The following is an 18871-nucleotide window of genomic DNA, read 5'->3' as shown; positions in this document are numbered from 1 at the left end:
ATTGGAGTTGAGGAGAAAGGTCAAGATGGGCATATAAACTTAGAAATTTAAGTGAACAAAAGATCGCTTTTTTCCTGCCGTCACCAAAATATCACTTTTCTACCATCACCATTCTAGCAGATTAGTTCCTTTGGAACTGTTAAACTTTTCTATATCTTCGGAAAGTTATGAGAATAAGTGAGCCATCCCATATTTAACAAATCAAATCAGCAAAAAAATGAAATGTGTATGCAGTACTTATCTATTCACTAAGTCAACAAATATTTCAGAAATGCTTCCTAAATATTATGTCATGAGAATACAGAGACACAAAATATGCCTTGCCAGCCCTCAGAACACTCTGGTCTGATCAAAGTGACTGTAAACTGCCCAGTGGGGATGAATTAACTAGAGAGGTCTTCTAGGCTGTTGTGGGGGCTACAGGAGTATAGAAAGACATGTAAGTCATTGAAAGACATGTAAGTCATTGATCTTTGGGATGCTTACAGACTAGTTGGAGAAGTAAACACCTGGAAAATTAAATATCTCTAAAAGATATAAATAACCCTTCAGACAACAGGAAAGCAATAAATACCATAAGGCAGCATATGGGCACTTGCCAAATGTTAATATTTGCCTTAGGAGCTCAAGAGGAAGAAGTCTTCCCAGTCTGGTGTAGCAGGGAAGGCTTTGGGTGGAATTCGGACTTTAAAAAAAAGGCTTGAAAAAAGAGGCAGGGCATCTTGATGGGGTGTGATGAGGTTTTTATTCTAAGTGATGAGATGCCTGTGAAGGGTTTTAGGTAAGGGAGATGATAGGATAAGATGATAGGATGTTGTACAAATATTGTTTTCAAAATAATGGGGTTTTCAGCCATAATAGGGAGAAGAGACAGCTGGATAAATTCTGGCAGACATGGTAGATATTGCTGTAAAAGTTTTTGCTATGAGGTTTGTTGTGAGAATGGGACATTCAAGTTGAACTATCTAGCAAAGGGTCGGATATGTAGGGCTAGGTCTTGTTTAAGAAAACTTACTTGGAGATTTAGGGGCTGTTTGGGAGGCAAAAGTGTTAACCCTAAAAGTAGATAAAATCTTTACAGGAGAAGGTGTGAAAAGAAAAAAAAAAACAAAAACAAAAACAGAAGACTAAGGACTAACCATTATTTAAGCACGTGCTTTAAAGAGCCAGCAAAAACACAGAAAAGAGGCCGGAGAGATGGAAGAACAAAGGATCACAGGGCACAAAAGGAACTAGGCAGAAAGAAATATCTAGGTTGGATAAGAATATCTGCATTCATATGCAATTTTACTTTCCACAAAATTCCTATCAAGTTATCTTATGTGATGAAAAAATCCAAGTAGACATCAAAAGCATAATTAAACGGTAATCTAGAGTCTGTCACCTGGTTCCCCCTGTGGAAAATGGAGGTAATAATAACTACTTTATTCCTCTAGGAGCTTAGACCAGGAAAGGTCCTTAAAAATCACCTAGTTTAGGAGTTCCCATTGTGGCTCAGTGGGTTAAGAACCCAGCATAGCGTCCGTGAGGATGTGGGTCTGATCCCTGGCCTCGCTCAGTGGGTTAATAACCCAGCATAGCGTCCGTGAGGATGTGGGTCTGATCACTGGCCTCGCTCAGTGGGTAAAGGATCCAGTGTTGCTGCAAACTGTGGCTCAGATCTGGCATTGCCGTGGCTGTGGTGCAGGCCACAGCTGCAGCTCCCATTCGACCCCTAGCTTGGGAACTTCCATATGCCACAGGTGTGGCCCTATAAAGACTAAAATAAAATAAAATCCCCTAGTTTCCAACCACTTCATTTTATAAATGAGGACAGTTAGGTCTCTGCAGAAGTGCACTTTCAAAGTCATAACAGACTATTTAGTAACAGAGTTGGAATCAGAAAAGGATCTTCTTGAGTTTTAATTTAGGTTTTTCTTTTCCCTACTGTCTCTAACTAGATGACATTCATTTATTCTAAGAGCACAGATTTAATGAAAATAGCTAAATGCATTTTAAATGTATATTTTATGTTTGTTTTTTAGGGCCATGCCTTGGGCATATGGAAGTTCCCAGGCTAGGGATCAAATCAGAGCTACAGCTGCCAGCCTACACCATAGCCACAGCAACACCAGATCCTAACCACTGAGTGGGACCAGGGATGGAACCCGAGACCTCACGGATACTAGTCAGGTTTGTTACCGCTGAGCCACAGCAGGAACTCCTAAATGTACATTTTTTTTTTAATGAGAATATATTGTCTTAAATTACCAACATTCTATGGTAAGAAGTGCGTTGTCTACTTATAATCCAATCTATTGGAGAGAATGCTAAGTTCTAATTACGCCCTCCTGAGGCTACTTTATTCACTCAAACTTTTCTATCTTTCAAAGTACAAGTGCAGCTCCTGGTTGAAATTTGCTTTCTGTCCCCATCTCAGTAAGAATTAATCACTCTTCTGGGTTCCCATAGACAAAACTTATTAGTGGGCCATGAAGTCAATTCAGTGGGTCACTCACTCCCAGAAAGAGAAATGGAATAGAAAACATCAGAATTCATCCTACATAGTCTTGGCTAACTTTACCTTGTGGAACTTTTACTTCAGTTGTGTGTGTGCACACATGTATTGAATTGCAGGGTAAAATGTAGAAAGTTTGAATAACACAAACCTGGAGGATTATAGCATAAAACACACACTCCCATATCTCTATGGACACATAGCTCTTGAAGAGTTGGGACTGTCTTCATCTCTGGATCCCCCATGGTCAACATACCTTTCTGTGGGTACAAAGGGAATGTTTATTGGAATTACTATGAAGAGTTAAGAATCTTAGGAGAATGAAGAGCTAGCAGTTTGAAGAAGAAATGAGTACTCAAATTAAGTATAAACCTTTTCTTTCACTTTGGATGTTAATATTAATTTGTTTCAAGCAAGTATTACAGCACCCAAGAACCCGTGTTTGCATCTGTGCTGTGGGGTTGTCTTCTGGTCACCTTCAGTGTCCTGTGCAGTGTGGTATAAATAATACTTCCTGCTAATGTTGCAGCTGTCATTCAAGGATCTTAAATTGCTCTCCGAGCAGGATCTGGTGATGAGGGCCTGGCTCCATTTGGCAGGTGCTGGAGTTAAGAACTAGTGACAGGGTGAAATCTCTGGGCTCCAGACTGACGCCTCCCGCCTTCACCTCCCACCCTCTCTTCTCCCTCATCTCGTGGAGGGAGGAGCTTTTGAACTTGCCTCTTGGAGCTTGTGTAACAGATAAACAGAGTTTGCAAAGATTCCACTGAACTAGAAGATTGGCCCTTTCATTGGGGGTGGCTCAGGTGTGTGGGGCAGGGGCGTGGTAATAAAAGCTCTTCATTTAACCGCCTCAGGGCTTGAAAGGTCCAGGGAGAAAAGCTATGAAGGAACTGATTAGAGGTGAGCTTCTGGATCATCAGAGGAAATTAGAAACCTCTCTGCTTAGCTGTTCTTTAAGATTCACACCTGACAGAAAGGGGATATTTGATACCTAGTCACCATTTTGTAGGCCATTTTGTGCACTTGTGCTCTCCTCTATAGCAACCTTATTTCTTGCTTCTGGCCACACTTCTTTGGGTTTTATTGTGCTAATCAGCCACCACCAGGAACTTAAATACACACACACACACACACCACACACCTTCACGTCCTTCTCTTTTCTTTTGCAGCCCCACCATCACCTGGGATTACTCCTATTCTCCATTTCCTGGAAGCTTCTGGGGGTCAGCCCCGTCTCTCTTCTGAGAAACTGCTAACTGCCTACAGTTGGGCCTGGGAGGCTGAGGGAGGGTGACAGCCGAGTCCTAGCTTGGAGTCGGGTTACACCACTTGTGTCTGCGTTCACGCAGCATGTTCCTCTGTCAGGGATTCCGCAAATATCTCCCGAGGTAAAAAAGGAAAGCGCGTTGCTTTCCAGCACCCAGAGCAGCGAGCCCAGTCCCGAGTGCGGGAGAGAGCGCCAGCCCCCAGGGCCATGTCTCCGTAGCCTCAGCAGCCGGCAGCTTCATGCCGAGGTGCAGCTGCACCACGTTCCTGGGGTGAGGGGGCGACTGGGCATGCTCCTCCCCATGGGTTGCCCACCATGTCTAATGGATATCGCACTCTGTCCCAGCACCTCAATGACCTGAAGAAGGAGAACTTCAGCCTCAAGCTGCGCATCTACTTCCTGGAGGAGCGCATGCAGCAGAAGTATGAGGCCAGCCGGGACGACATCTACAAGCGGGTGAGTGTGGGGGGCTGCCGCTCCCGCGCCGTCGGGGCCTGGTGCTATTCTGAGCTGTACCTAGTTCGTGCTGTGGGTATCAGCCTGGGAAGCGGGTTCCCGCTGGGCCTGGTCACCTTAACGCCGGGTGTCTTTGGACAAACCAATTTCTTCTGTGTCTGTTTCCTACTTTCCTGCTCTGTAGAGATCCGGAGCTCGATTAAATCAGAGGCTTTCAAATTCTGGTGTGGAACTTTGTAGAACAATCCCCTTGGGGGCTGGTTTAAAGTGTGGATTCAGTGCCTCACCCGGGATTCTGATTTAGTTGAGGGGGAGCTTAGAAATTTGCATTTTTAAACAAGCCCCAGAGGTGACTGAAGCTGGTAGTTTTCAAGTCACACACTTTGCTTGGAGAAGGAGCCCTTCTAGCTCTGGCACAGTGCATGCAGGGAATGATGCCCTGGAGAAAATAGCAGAGGCTGAGGACATTTCTGTTCCTTGAGAAATTCATGTTTGCTTTTGAAGGTGATGATACAGCTGAGATTTTAGGACAGAAATCTTAGGCGTTTTCATCTTTAGGAATAGTTCATCTCAGAATGAAGAAAGGGTGCTGATGGAAAGAACAGCCATTGGCCTTGGGTTGGGTGGGAGAGGGTCTCCCTGGAAGAGTGGGCTAACCTCCACTGGTGGGTAAGTAGGGTGGGGAAGGAAGGCAGAGGGAATTGGCTGAGTTGAGGGTGAGATGAGACAGCACCTTGGGAAGAGGACATTAGGCTGTGGGTTACAAGGATTAAGCTTCCTAACTGGTTGCCACATTGGTTGTTTTACCTTTCTTAGTGTCTGTGCAAGGGGGACCTGAAGTGGCCTGAGTGACCTGGAGCTGGTGGCCCCTGACTTTATCAGAGATTCTAAATTTTCAGCTGTTTATACTAGAGAACTCTATAAATATTATCTCTGTGTGCTCTGTCCTGTTGAGAGAGAAGGTAGAGAAGCAATACAGGCTGCTAGCTAATACCTTGGATCAGAGGAATAACTCGTGTCTATGAGACCCAAACCACTGTTTGGTAAATTCAACTAATACTTGAGTATTTTCTGTCTTTCCTGGATTTCCATGTTTTAACCTGAATTTTCCTAAAATTGATCCTGACTCATCTTTCATCTTTTATGTGATGTACCTTGGTGGAGCTCCAGGGCTTGAGAAGGATATCGCCAAGTGAGGGTTGGTAACTCAGAGAGGCAGAGGAGGCAAGTACGAGTGGCAGTAGGTACCCTGGAGTAGGAATAGTGAATGAATTTGTTCACTGTGAAAAGGGAGAGACATTTTCCCATTAACTGTCTCCAAAACAAGATGGAATGAAGGGGCAATTTCTTAGATAACTTAAGGGAAAGGATTTTTTTTTTTTTTATGTTGAATCAAATGACTGCTTGAGTCATTTGATCTCACCTTCTGCTCTGCCCTGGCTAAGGAAACAGTCTTCAGGGAACACCTTGAGTGGGTGTGAGAGGGCAACTTTGCTCTTTGGAGAAGTGTGGTTAAAATTATAGGAGCTACACAGGGGCTGGGTGGGGGAAGTGGGCCACAGGAATTGTCACATGCAGAGATGACAGCCCTTTGTTAGACTCCAGTATTGCCACTGGTCCCATTTAGGAGGTAGAAGTGGCCCTGTCTCTTCTTGGTCTTAGTGCAGAGTAATGAGGCAGCTACGGGCATCATATGATTTGGAGAATCTCGAACTACTGTGATCCCTCCTTTACCTTCACTATATCTTTGTTCCATTCACCTGTCACATTACTCATCCCATTTAATTATTTGAAAAACAGCTTAGGTTAAAATGACCTTGTTTGGGAAGCCCAATACATTGGACCATTATCAATCATTAATATCACACTTGTTATTAGTTGAAATTAGTTTATCACACTATGTAGATGAAGAATGGATGGAAACCAGGGCAGTTCCATTTTGAAAAAGGACAAAGAATTAGGAAATCACAGATCAGGAGCCCTTGATAGTCAGGGCGAGTTACTTAGCGTCTCTGAACCTGTTCCAGGCCCTATAGAACTGGCATTAAAAATAATGCACAGCACCATAGGCACACACAGTTATTTGTTGAGAGTATGAATAAATAGCAGGCATAACAATTAAATAAGAAGACTTGTATTATAGCACTTTGTAAACTTTGTAGCATCATACATAAGGAGAATTATATGCCTACTAGTGGAATATTATGATGATATTTAGAAATAAGCTATTTGATTCTTTTAACCTCATCCTCAGATATTGCCATAAATGTGTTTTATGTTCATCCTTGTTGGTCCCTTTGTGACTCTACAAGGTTAGGATGATTCATTAGCAGTCATGCTGGCAAAAAGACAAGGAGAGTGATATGGGCTGCCTCACATGGCAAGTCCGGTAGTTCAGATAAGAATTTAGAGCCCTGTTCTCACTAAACTTAGATTTGATTTTTCTTTAGTGTTGGAAGGACTCCTCTTTAAATATAGTAAAAGCATTCAGTCATACCCAACTAATTAGAATCTACAGTAACTTGGGTGCTGTATGCATGTGTCCTTTAAAGAAAACCAAGGTTTGTGAAACATATGTAATAAAAGTCTATTTTACATAGTAATTATTTTATTATTCTACATATTTTTACTACTTCACATTTTTGCCAAGATATTTGTACTTAAGTAAAAAATTACTGGCCTAGTAAGAGGTAATCTCCAAGGGTTTCTCCATGATGACCACAGGGAAAGGAGATATGGGAAACTTTAGGAAAAAGGACTGGAAAGAGGGTTCTATTTCTTGCCAAGTAGCAAGTCCTCCTTTATGTAACTGAGGGAGAGATGCAGTCGATATACATAATTCTTAGTTGTGAAAAAGCTACAAGAATGTTTATTTTTTTTAATTTTTTTTTTTTTGGTCTTTTGTGTTTTCAGGGCCACACCCAAGGCATAAGGAGGTTCCCAGGCTAGGGGTCGAATTGGAGCTACAGCTACCAGCCACAGCCACAGCCACGCCAGATCCAAGCCACATCTGTGATCTTTACCACTGCTCACAGCAACGCCAGATCCTTAACCCATTGAACAAGACCAGGGATCAAACCCACAACATCATGGTTCCTAGTCAGATTCCTTTCTGCTGTGCCACGACAGGAACTCCTACAGTGTTTAATTTTAATAGAGGTTATAAATAATAGTGGAGAGTTATATTAAAACCTAAAAATATCAACCTCAAAGCAAGTAAATATAAAAGTTAAGTTTCCCTCTTTCAAGCTGTTCAGAGATTTCAGAAATAAAATGGTATTAAATTATACATAAGAATTGGTTCTGTGAGACTGGCTACATTTTTGTTGAGAGTTTAAGTTAAATTATCCTTTAAGCTTCAACTTATGTAAATAATTAAGAACACCCAGGAAGAGGCTGCTTGCTCTCAACACAGAACAGCTAGGGCACATACCTATGTGATTAGGTATCACTGCCCCCTCTCGGTAGCAGATTTTAATTGTAGGTTCAGTTTGAAGGGAAGGCAATATATAAAGCAAGAAAGTGAGACACTATTGCAGTACATGGAGCTCCTGATTCCAGAGCAAAGTAAAGTGAGAAAATGCTGTGAGTAGACCCACTCCCAGGGAGACTGGCTTGTTAGCATTTCTGAACTACAGCTGCTCTGGTAAATAATTTCTGGGTGGCAACTTGGCTGACTTCCTCATCGTTGTTGATTATCTAATCCTGCATCTTCTTATGACAGCCAAGTGTGCTGCTACTAGAAATATGCCCAACCCTGGAATTTATGAAATCCACTGCTGTGTAGTAAACACCCGATCCCCAAACGGCGTGTAAAACCGCCATCGTGTTTTGCCACATGATGACTACTTATTTGTTAAGCTTGTGTGAATTTATTACTCCAAGTTGCTTTAAAAAAAGTTTAAGTTTCCCTTCTAAGAACAGAATTTAAAATCTAACAAGGCCAGATCCAATAACAGAAGTGTCAGAAGAAACTGAATGTTGTCATCCTGGACCAGAGTGAGTGAGTGTTTAAATATGACATAATCGATGTTGGATGGTTGAAGTGGACTTGGCCTTCAGTTGAAAGAGTTGTGTTCCATTGTTTTGCGCTCCTTTAAACTGTCCGACTCCTTTGAGCTCTGGTTTCTCATCTTTGAGATTGGATATTTTTCCTGTGCAAACTTTGAAGTATATACGTAGCTTATTTCTATAGCTACGTTTTTAAAATCATGATAAACAGCCCATTGATTTTACTTACCTACCAAATTGCCATCATTTCTACTGTTCTTCTATCACTGGGTCTAGGTAGTTAAGAGTTAGGAGCAAGACAGACTTGAATGGAGTTTTGGTTGTACCACTTGCTACCTGGGTTAACTTGAGCAAATACTGTAATTTCTCTTAGCTGAAGTGGGTGTTGTAATAATTTCTATCTAATAGGGTTTGAAAGAGGATCAAATGAGTCACTTAGTTGCAATCAGCACAATTCGTATCATATAGTAGTAAGCCCTCAAGCAATATTCACCATTATTGTGACAAATTGAGAAACGGCAAAATTATCCAGATAAGTCCAATTGCTGGACATATTAAATTTGGACCCCTTTTTATTCCAAATCAGTTTCTTCTTCCTCAGCTGTGGATTTGGGGCCATTTGTCCTACTTGTCTTAATTCTCCATTTTCATTTGCCCATGTATAAATAAAATACTGTAATCCAAGTGTCCCTATCACAGCAGTTACTGTCACCCTCAAATACAAATGTTTCTTCAAAAAAAAGAAAGGCTGGATTTGTTAAAATTTTTAATACAATACTTAGTAATAGTACAAAGTCCTTTGCTTTTACAAAAATTATTATTATGAGTATGATTGGTTGTAATTCAAAAATTTCTATCATCTTTAACACTTTGTAGCTTGATCTGGTTCTAAATTCAGCTTATTTTAAGATTTTTCTTTCTTGTTAACAGAGATATAACTAACACTGTATTAGTTTCAGGTATACAGCATAATGATTTGCTCTCATGTGTATATCATGAGAGGATCACCACAGTAAGTCTAGTTAACATCCATCACCATACATAGTTACAGTTTTTTTTCTTCGTGATGAGAACTTTCAAGATCTATTATCTTCATTGAATTTCTCTTTGGCTCAATGCCTGGTTTTCTTTAGGCATGACCTGATTTCTTTAGGCCCTGGGAAATATGATTAACAGTGCATATGCAGGCTTGCCGTGTTAAGCACCCCAAAGTTCAGTGAAGTCCCATGGAACTCCATCAGGCTCTGATTGAGGAACCATGACTTGAACCAATGGAAGGCTATTACAGAAAGACAAGTATCTTTGAAGAATATCAAGATGTAGGGACACAAATTTTGGACTCAATCAGAAAACTTGAATTGTGTCTACTTTTTTCTAGCTCTGTATTCTTGGCCTGATCCTTAACTACTTTGAGTCTTAGTTTCCTAAAATGGAGGCATGAATGCCTGCCCAGCCTTCCTCTCTTATGTGTAGACACGTTTAATGTTTTAGATGTTCAATGAATGTGAAGGATTATCACTGACCTGTATACCTGGAGCCATGGACTAAAGAGTGTGCACCTTCTCACCATTGTCTAAAGTGACTGTTTCGGCTGCTGTTGCAGAGTGAGTGGTTTTCTTATATTAACAGAGTTCTCTCTCTCTTTTTTTTTTTATATAGTTGGATACCTTGTTTAGTTAGCTGCTATTTTCTAAGTTTTTTTTCCCCTGTTTTATTTATATGAACTTTAAGAAATATGAGTAGTAGGGAAGGGGTAAATGTAAATAAAGAGAGAGAAATAAGGACTACTTTGGCCAAAGTATTTTTAAATAGTTCTGTGGAAGCCTGATATGAACCTAGTCTGTGTGTGTCCAGGTCTGCATATACTGTGTGTGCTCACTCCTCATTCTCAGCTTTCTGAGGTCCTTGAGGCATGCTTGCGCATTTCTTTTGAGGAGTAGAAGTAGAAAGAAAGTAGGGAGTTTGGTTGTTTGTTCGTTTTAATTTTTTTAGAGCTCCACCTGCAGCATATGGAAGTTTCCAGGCTAGGGGGTCAAATCAGAGCTGCAGCTTCCGGCCTATGCCACAGTCACAACACTCTGGGATCTGAGCCGCATCTGCGATCTACACCATAGCTCATGGCAAAGCTGGATCCTTAACCCACTGAGTGAGGCCAGGGATCAAACCTGAATCTTCATGGATACTAGTCAGTCTTGCAACTCACTGAGCCACAATGGGAACTCTGAGATTTCATTCATTAGTTGTAACCAATATTTGTGTTTCTTGATTAACTTTTTAAAAACTTCACACTCATTAGAATGGCTATTATAAAAACAAAACAAAACCAGAAAATAACATACATGGGCCAGGATGTGGAGAAATTGGAAACTTTATGTATAGCTGGTTGGGAATATAGAAGGGTATCACTACTATGGAAAAACGAATTCTTTTAAAAGTTGAACATATTATATGATCCAGCAATTCAAAGTCTAGGTATATACCCAAAGTAAGTGAAAGCGGGGACTCAAACAGATACTTGTACACCCATATTCATAGCAGCATTATTCACTTTAGCCAAAAGGGAGAAGAAACCCGAATGTCCATTAACAGCTAAACGGATAAACAAAATGTGGTGTATACATACAATGGAATATTATTCAGCCTTAAAAGGGAAGAAAATTCTGACACATGCTACAACATGGATGAACTTTAAGGACTTTATATTACGTGAAATAAACCAGTCACAAAAGGACAAATATATGATTCCACTTACATGAGGTACCTAGAGCAGTCACATTCATAGCAATGGAGAGTAGAATGTTGATTGCCAAGGGCTGTGGGAGGGGGGAAATGGGGAGTTATTGTTTAATGGCTACAGAGTCAGTTGAGGAAATAGTTCTGGAGATGGATATCTGCACAATGTGAAGGTACTTAATGCCACTGAACTGTATACTTAAAAATGGTTAAAATGTGGATTTTATGTTATGAATGTTTTACGACAATAGAAAAATTTTAAAGCAACATTCCCATAACTGTCATCGTTACTTTGTAATTTTGTAAAATCCTTAACAAAAGACAACTTTTTTTTTCCCTGTTTTTGCTTCACACAACTATTCTTTTTAAGAGCTTTTAATTAGATGTCATAATACCTGTTGGGAAGGGGACATTTTTTGCCTTTGAATACATATCTGTCAATCACTAGGAAACAAATCTAAAACTAAATTCTAAAGCCTGATTTAATTCTAAGCCACTTTCAACTATCTCCTTAACTATGTCTACATAATTTATATCTCTGTATGAGTTTATCACAAAGCCACTTCTTCCTGTTAGCCACACACATCCAGGTTTACACACTGATAAAAGTGGCATTGTAGAATTAAAAGACTAGGTGTTGTAGGAGTTCCCGTTGTGGCTCAGTGGTTAATGAACCTGACTAGTATCCACGAGGATGTGGGTTCGATTCCTGGCCTTGCTCAGCAGGTTCAGGATCTGGTCTTGCCATGAGTGTGGTTTAGGTCACAGACTCGACTCCGATCTGGCATTGCTGTGGCTGTAGTGTAGGCTGGCAGCTACAGCTCCACCTTGACCCCTAGCCTGGGAACCTCCATATGCGGCAGGTGTGGCCCGAAAAAAGACAAAAGACAAAAAAACTAAACATTGTAAATCCCTGTCTCAAATGTTTATTTACCATATCACCTTGGCCATTCATTTGTTCATGCCTGTATGCATAAATTCATTAATTCAAACATCTGTTGACTGCTGTATGCCAGCTACTGTGCTAGATGCTGGTGGAAAAAGTTAACAAATAAAGAAAAGTGCTATAATGAGGGGTACGATACAGATATGTGCAGATTGCTGCATAGTACTAAGAAGAACAATAAAATGCACCAGGAAAGGCCTTGCCAAGCATGTGAAGTTTGAAATGAATCTTAAAAAATAGTAACAGAACAAAGAATTGGGAAAAGCATTTCAGACAGCATAGATAAGGGCACAGAAAAAGCATTGTGCGCTTGGAAAAATTCAAGTCTTTCAGTATGACTAGCACATGTAGTATTGAGAGTTTGTGGTGGTGATGAGACTGGAGAGCTAAGCAGAGGAGAGATCATGGAGAGCTGATCTCTCATGCATTAAGAAACATGAATTGGGTGCCTACTCTATTCCAGGTACCCTGCTGGAAGTTGAGGCTTCAAAGATGTGTAAGACACAAGTGATAACATGCGATAGAAGACAATACTTGGGATTGTATGAAGTATAAGGGAACTCAAATGAGGAATCTCTAACCCAACTGATAGAGTAGGTGGGAGGAAAATCTACAGAGGTTTCTTTGAGGAGTTGACCCCTGAGCTTTGTCTTCAAAGAAGAGTAAGCATTGGTTAGTCAGTGGATGGTGGGATGAAAAAAAAGAAGCAAAACCTTAGAAGAAACCACGTATATATGTGGCGAATTCTAAGTGGCTGTGTGTTGCTAAGTTTAAGTTCTAGGCATAGAATGAAGCTGAAGGCTATGCAGGGTATAATTCTTTGTGCCATGTTAAAGAGTGTAGACTTTATCCTTAGGAGGCTAGGAAGTCATGGATGGGCTTTCAGCAGCGAGGCACATGCTAGATCCTTCTGGTGGGTGGGAAAGATGGAGTCAAGGAAGATAAGACAGGAAGTCAGGAGAACAGACAGGCCAACAAGAAGAGATGATGAAGGACTGAATGAGGGCCATGGTGACAGGAATGGAGAGGAGGGGGCTGATCTGCAAAGTACTTAGGAGGTAAAATATCTGTAGGAGTTGGTGATCAATGGGATGGGAGGATTGAAGGAAAAAAGTCGAGAAGACTGCCAGGTTCCTGGCGAAGACAAGTCTCTTTTTCTGGGCCTTTGGTTTTTGACGTGTAAAAAGTGTGGGCAGGACTGGGGTTGACACTGACACCTCTCCCAGCTCTGGAGTTCTCTGCTTCTGGGCAGCCTCCTTGGATGCCCTCCCCCTAACTCAGGTGGTTGCTTACCTTCTCTCTGTCTCACAGCTCCTCTGATCCTTCTCAGGAAGGGAGATGCCAGCAGAGCTGAGATGGCTTTAAAACTGCCAGCCAGTGTCAGGAAAATCTAGTGCTGTTACCAGGTAGCTGGAGTTATAATTAGCCCAGTTGCTAGGGAAAACCCGAGATTCTGTAAGCATGGACTACCAGAAACAGCTTTTCCCAACTGGATGAATGTATTTGTTTGCATGAACAAAGAGGATGTGGATGGAGGGTTTTTAATGTGTCTTTGGAGAATCCAGTTTTTGACCAGGGCATAGGATATGTTAAAAGCAGAAAATAGGTTTGCGCTTGGGCTACTCAACATCTTGTCTGCGGTAGGAGCCATGGGCAAAATGCTGCTTTGATATATATTTGGATAGTTGGAAAGAGACTTACTTTTATTTGAAGGGACATAAATAAGAACATAGAATTGCAGTTAGAGAAATCTTGGAGATAATCTATATACCCTTTTCACTTTTTTTTTTTGTCTTTTCTAGGGCCGCATCTGCAGCATGTGGAGGTTCCCAGGCTAGGGGTTGAATTGGAGCTGTAGCCACCGGCCTACACCAGAGCCACAGAAACATCAGATTCCAGCCTTGTCTGTGACTTATGCCACAGCTCACAGCAACACCCACTGAGTGAGGCCAAAAATCGAACCCTCAACCTCATGGTTCCTAGTCAGATTTGTTAACCACTGAGCCACGACGGGAACTCCCCTTTTCAAATTTTAAGAAAGCTTTTTGTTTTAAAATAACTTTAGACATACAAAACAGTTCCAAAAAGAGTACAGATGGAGTTTCCTGGTGGCCTTGTAGTTAAGGATTCGGTGTTGTCACTGCTGTGGCTTAGGGTCAATCCTTGGCCAAGGAACTTCCACGTACTGTGGGCACAGCCAAAAAAAAGATAGCATAGACTATTCCTATATACTATTTACTCAGCTTTTCCTACTGAATAAACCCTTCACTTTAAAGTTAGGGAGACTGAGGCCCAGGGTGATAAACCATCTAAGGTCACCCAGCAAATTAATGGTCAAGTTGAAACTACAATCCAGGAGGCTTTGCTTCTTGTGCAGGCACTTGCAATGACTTCTTTGGTCTTCAACAAAAGTTCAAGGAATTTATATGCTTGTCAGAAGTTGAGACTTTCTTTGCCTTTGTACTGCTGAGCTAAAATAGAGTATACACAGCAGAAGCTAGAGTAACTCACAAATAAATGATTCTGTACCCTGTGCCTGCTGCCACAAGAAAATATTTAGTTCCTCAGCCCACATACCCCTTCCTGAGGAGTTCCATCATTATATGTTTCCAAAGCCATGAGGAACTTGTTTGGGGGGTAGGATGTGGGGTGGGCACGGGGTTGGCTTCCTGCTCCGGTCTTTACCTTCTCATCTCAGTTCCACCTCCCAGAGGAATGAGGCTCTGTGATGATATACATGGAGAAGGTTCAGCGTGGGGGCTGGTGCAAACTGGAACGGGGCCCACCCCATCATGTTAAGTAGCAGTTAATCCACCCACACACCAAAAGCAGTGATCCGACTTGGTACATGCCGTTCTGTGGAGGGCTAAGTAACAGTCAGGTGGCTTTTTGCCAGGCAACTTTAGAACAGACTTTGGGCTCCCCTGCACAGCTTATCATCCCTGTTATTTAGAAACCGGTTTGAAGAGGTTGGGAGTGAATGAAAGGCACCGGCTGCCTTGTTGTGCCAGCTTTTTATCTCCCGACCTCATACCAGGCCCCGCTGTCAGGCAGGGCAAGAAGCCACCCCTTTCTGTACTCTGGGCCTTATACACATGGAGGCTTGAGGAGGAAGCCTTCTCCTTTGGCCCCAGGTGGGTGGAGGGAGGCTGCCATCACAAAGACTGTGACCTGGACCTGCAGCAGGAGAGCCTGGGCACTGGCTGAGGGCCAGGAGTAAGCAAGTCCTTCCTGGTCACTTTTCCTTAATAGGTTTCAGAGTTCCTTTCTGAGCCCACGTAGGTGGCTGTCCCTCCTAGAGCTACTCTATCAGGGCCCGCATCCAGATTTACCCCAGTCAAGCTGAGTATATGCTCAATACAAACCTAAGCCTCGTTCTGCCCACGTACCACAACTCAGTTGATGACGTTGTGTGTTGTCATCACTCTGCTCCAAAGTCAGGAACTCCTGAGTCCTGAGCTGGATCCTAGGGTCTTCTGGCATAGAGATCAAATGAAGGTAGTGAACCTCTGGGGCTCAGAGGAGAAGATCCCTTAAGAGGTGGGGAACAGTCTCCATTCGAAGTCTTGTTCTTGCTCTTCCATCCCTTCCAGGCCATGAGATTATGGAGAAGCCCAGGTTGCTGTCAAACCATTTGGAGCCTCAAAGAACTCAGAGTTAGGAGAGTAGCACCTAGTCCTTTCCAGTCTCTACAGAGCTGGCGGTGAGAGCAGAGAGGTTCCTCCAGCTGTTGAAAGCTTGGTTGGGTAGGGGCCACATCAGGGGGCCACCAGTGATGTCCATTAGAACCAGAACTCCACCTCAGGCTTTCCCTAGCCTCTTTGGCGCTCAGTGCTAACTTCCGAGTTCTTCTCTCCCCTCTTTACTCTCCTGCTCCCCCTGCTTCTATCAAGGTGTCACCAGTGCCTAAGGGGCTTGTTACGAGATGGAGGAAAATTAATGGTTGTGAGGAAAACAGCCTGTGGACTCCTTCTCTTTCTGTTTCTAGGCTACATACCTCCAGGAGAAGTTTCTAGACCCAGGTCTTATCCCACCTTTTGGTATCTGTATTCTCCCTACTCTTTGGCCTGCCCTGTCCTTCTCTGTCCCATGTCCTCTCTCCTCTTTCCCCATATTTGCACATGCACATGGGAAATAAGTCCTAAATGCTTCATCTTTAAACCCTATGAAGGAGGGAATCCATTTAGTGTTTACTCTGCCGGGTACTACACTATGCATCTTACACAAATTTGCCCCCATTTTTCACAAGACCCTGTTGGACATTAATAGCAAATGTAGTGTACCTGCTGTCCTGGCAGCTACATGGCCTAATTCTTCAGTTAATAAGCAAGGTCTTGGCACATTCTTTAGAATTTAATGCTAATCACTCATTCAAATGCAAATGATGTTTTTCAGTGAATAATGCTACCTTGAATTAAAGTCTGGCTAAAGAGAAAAGAAATTGTGCTCTAGCAAAATGATACCCGTTTTCATGGTGGTTTTCACCAAGATTGTAACAGGAAGAGTTGGCCTTGTCTCATTGATGTATCTGCCCCAAAGGGTGGCATTGACCTTATTTTTACTTGTGAAGCAGGTGCAGATGGCCCTGTGGACTGTAATAGAAACTGGGTTGACCTTATCCTCATACACTGCCCTGTCAGACTTGTGTTGTTTGGTATAGAACTCCAGAAATTCTATAATATTGAGGAATTTTATAGAAGAGGAAATTGAGAAATATTCGAAATTAAAAATTAGAACTTAAAAATTAGAAAATGAGGCTTATGAGAAAAGGGTAGTGGAATGGGATTTTTAATTTGGGGAAGAATAGACTAAGAGGTGACCTAATAGTAAATTTAGAAGACTCCTTTGGAATTCCTGCTGTGGCTCCGCAGGTTAAGAACGTGACTAGTATCCATGAGGATGTGGGTCCAGTCTCTAGCCTCGCTCAGTGGGTTAAGGATCCGGCCTTGCTGCAAGCCGCAGTGTAGATAGAGCATGGATGCAGCTCAGATCTGGTGTGGCTGTGGTATAGGCCAGGGGCTGTGGCTCCAATTCGACCCCTAGGCCTGGGAACTTCCATATGCTATGGCTGTGGCCATAAACACACACACACATACACACACACACACACATCAGTATGTAACAGACAGTGATTAGCTATGCTCTATCTCTACAAGAATAAAACAGCTTGATCCGGGAGTTCCCATTGTGTCTCATCGGCAATGAACCAGAGTAGGATCCATGGGGATGCGGGTTTGATCCCTGGCCTCGTTCATTGGGTTAAGGACCTGGTGTTGCCATGAGCTGCAGTGTAGGTCATAGACACGGCTCGGATCTTGTGTTACTGTGGAAAAAATAGCTTGATCCAAGTTGAAACCTACGCATTAGTCCTCATTCATTAAAAAATATTTATTGAGCACCTACTGTGTTTTAGGTGCCATTGGAGGTGGTTGGAATATATGTGTATATTATATACTCCACATATATATCAATGAACAAAATAGATGAGCATTCCTACCCTCATGGAATTTATATTCTAGCATGAGAAAATAGACAACAAATAATAAATATTAAATAGCACATGTAGAATGTTAGAAAGTGATAAATCCTCCTGGAGGAGGAGGAAATACAACAGGGTAAGAGCATCAAAAAGTATAAGGATGGAGGGCATTTTGCAGCATTAAAGAGTGGTTGGGGAGGTCACGTTTAGAAAGAGATTTTCAAAACACATACATTTATTTTCTCACAGTTTATGTGAGTCAGCAGTCCAGGTACAGCTTAGCTGGGTTTTCTGCTTAGGCTTTCACTAGGCTACAACCAAGATGCTGGCCAGGCTGAATTCTTATCTGAAGACTTGACTGGGGAAGAATTGCTGCTGAGCTCACTCAAGTTACTTGCAGATTTTTTTTTTTTTTTTGAAGGACTAAGGGCAGACTTCTTGCTGGATGTTGGCTAGAGGCTGCCACGACTTCAGCTCCCGGAAGCCACCTACTGTTCCTTGCCACGTGGACTTTACCCACATGGTCACTCTCTTTATCAAGTCAGCAGGGGGAAGCTCTAGAGCAAGTCAGCTAAACACAGCCACAGGACTGACCTTCCATCACCTTTGCCATATGCTATTGGATAGAAGCCAGTCACCCAACCTGCTCTACTCAAGGGGAGGGAATTACACAGAGGCATGAAGCAGAAGCACACGATCGTGGGGAACCCGGTCAGAGTCTGTTCACCACATGATTTTCCCACATCTTTCCTTAACTTTAGTTTACAGATATGAGATGGAAAGGGAAGTAAACAAACATGAGAATGACCGATAGAGGAAGATTTATTCCTGGATTTCACCATCACAGCATTTATAGCCCTCAAGGCTGACCTGAGGCAATGAAATGATCCCGGGATTGGCAGCTCCATGCAGAGTTCCTTACTCACCCTCTGCATATGTGGCTGTTTGTATTGCCATTCCCTTTATTGTTTCTGTTGTCCTTTCATCTTTTTATTTAAATCAACTGTATTAAGTGTACAGTTTGATGAATTTTAACACATATATCCACCTATGCAACAACCACCCCGCCATTGAGATATAAAACACTTCCGTCATCCACAAAAGGTGCTGTGTATCCTACTGGTGCCAATCCTCCTACGTCTCTGATGGCTGGAACCCACTGATCTTCTTTCTGTCTATAGCTTAGTTTTGTCTCCTCTAGAATTTCATATAAATGGAGTCACATAGTATCGATTTTGATGTTGTGCTTCTTTTGCTTAGCATAATGATTGTGAGTTTCATCCATGTTGTCTGTGTCATTAGCTCATTCCTTTTTATTGCTGAGTAGCATTCCACTGTATGAATATAATGCAGTTTGTTTATTTATTCACCTGTTGATGAACATACAGGTTGTGTCCTGTGATTGGCGACTATGAATAAAGGTGCTATGCATATTCATGTACAGGTCTTTGTTTTATTTCTCTTGAGTAAATATCTAGT

The 18871-nt window shown here is 42.2% G+C and overlaps 1 protein-coding gene across 4 annotated transcripts in view; it reads left to right on the top strand.

Moving 5' to 3' along the window:
- PDE4DIP (phosphodiesterase 4D interacting protein) overlaps window positions 1-18871 on the top strand; it is a 214513-nt gene that overhangs the window by 66030 nt on the left and 129612 nt on the right. For 3 of the 4 annotated variants that reach the window (XM_047784872.1, XM_047784873.1, XM_047784864.1), the window contains exon 4: window positions 4113-4223. In XM_047784872.1, coding sequence (XP_047640828.1) covers window positions 4113-4223 — 111 coding nt within the window. Of the gene's footprint in view, window positions 1-3383; window positions 3401-4112; window positions 4224-18871 lie in introns of those variants that run through there. The other variant, XM_047784865.1, reaches the window with a different exon arrangement.

Source organism: Phacochoerus africanus, chromosome 6 (assembly GCF_016906955.1).
Source record: "Phacochoerus africanus isolate WHEZ1 chromosome 6, ROS_Pafr_v1, whole genome shotgun sequence".
Classification (NCBI taxonomy): Eukaryota; Metazoa; Chordata; class Mammalia; order Artiodactyla; family Suidae; genus Phacochoerus; species Phacochoerus africanus.
This window is presented reverse-complemented; position numbering and strand designations above follow the sequence as displayed.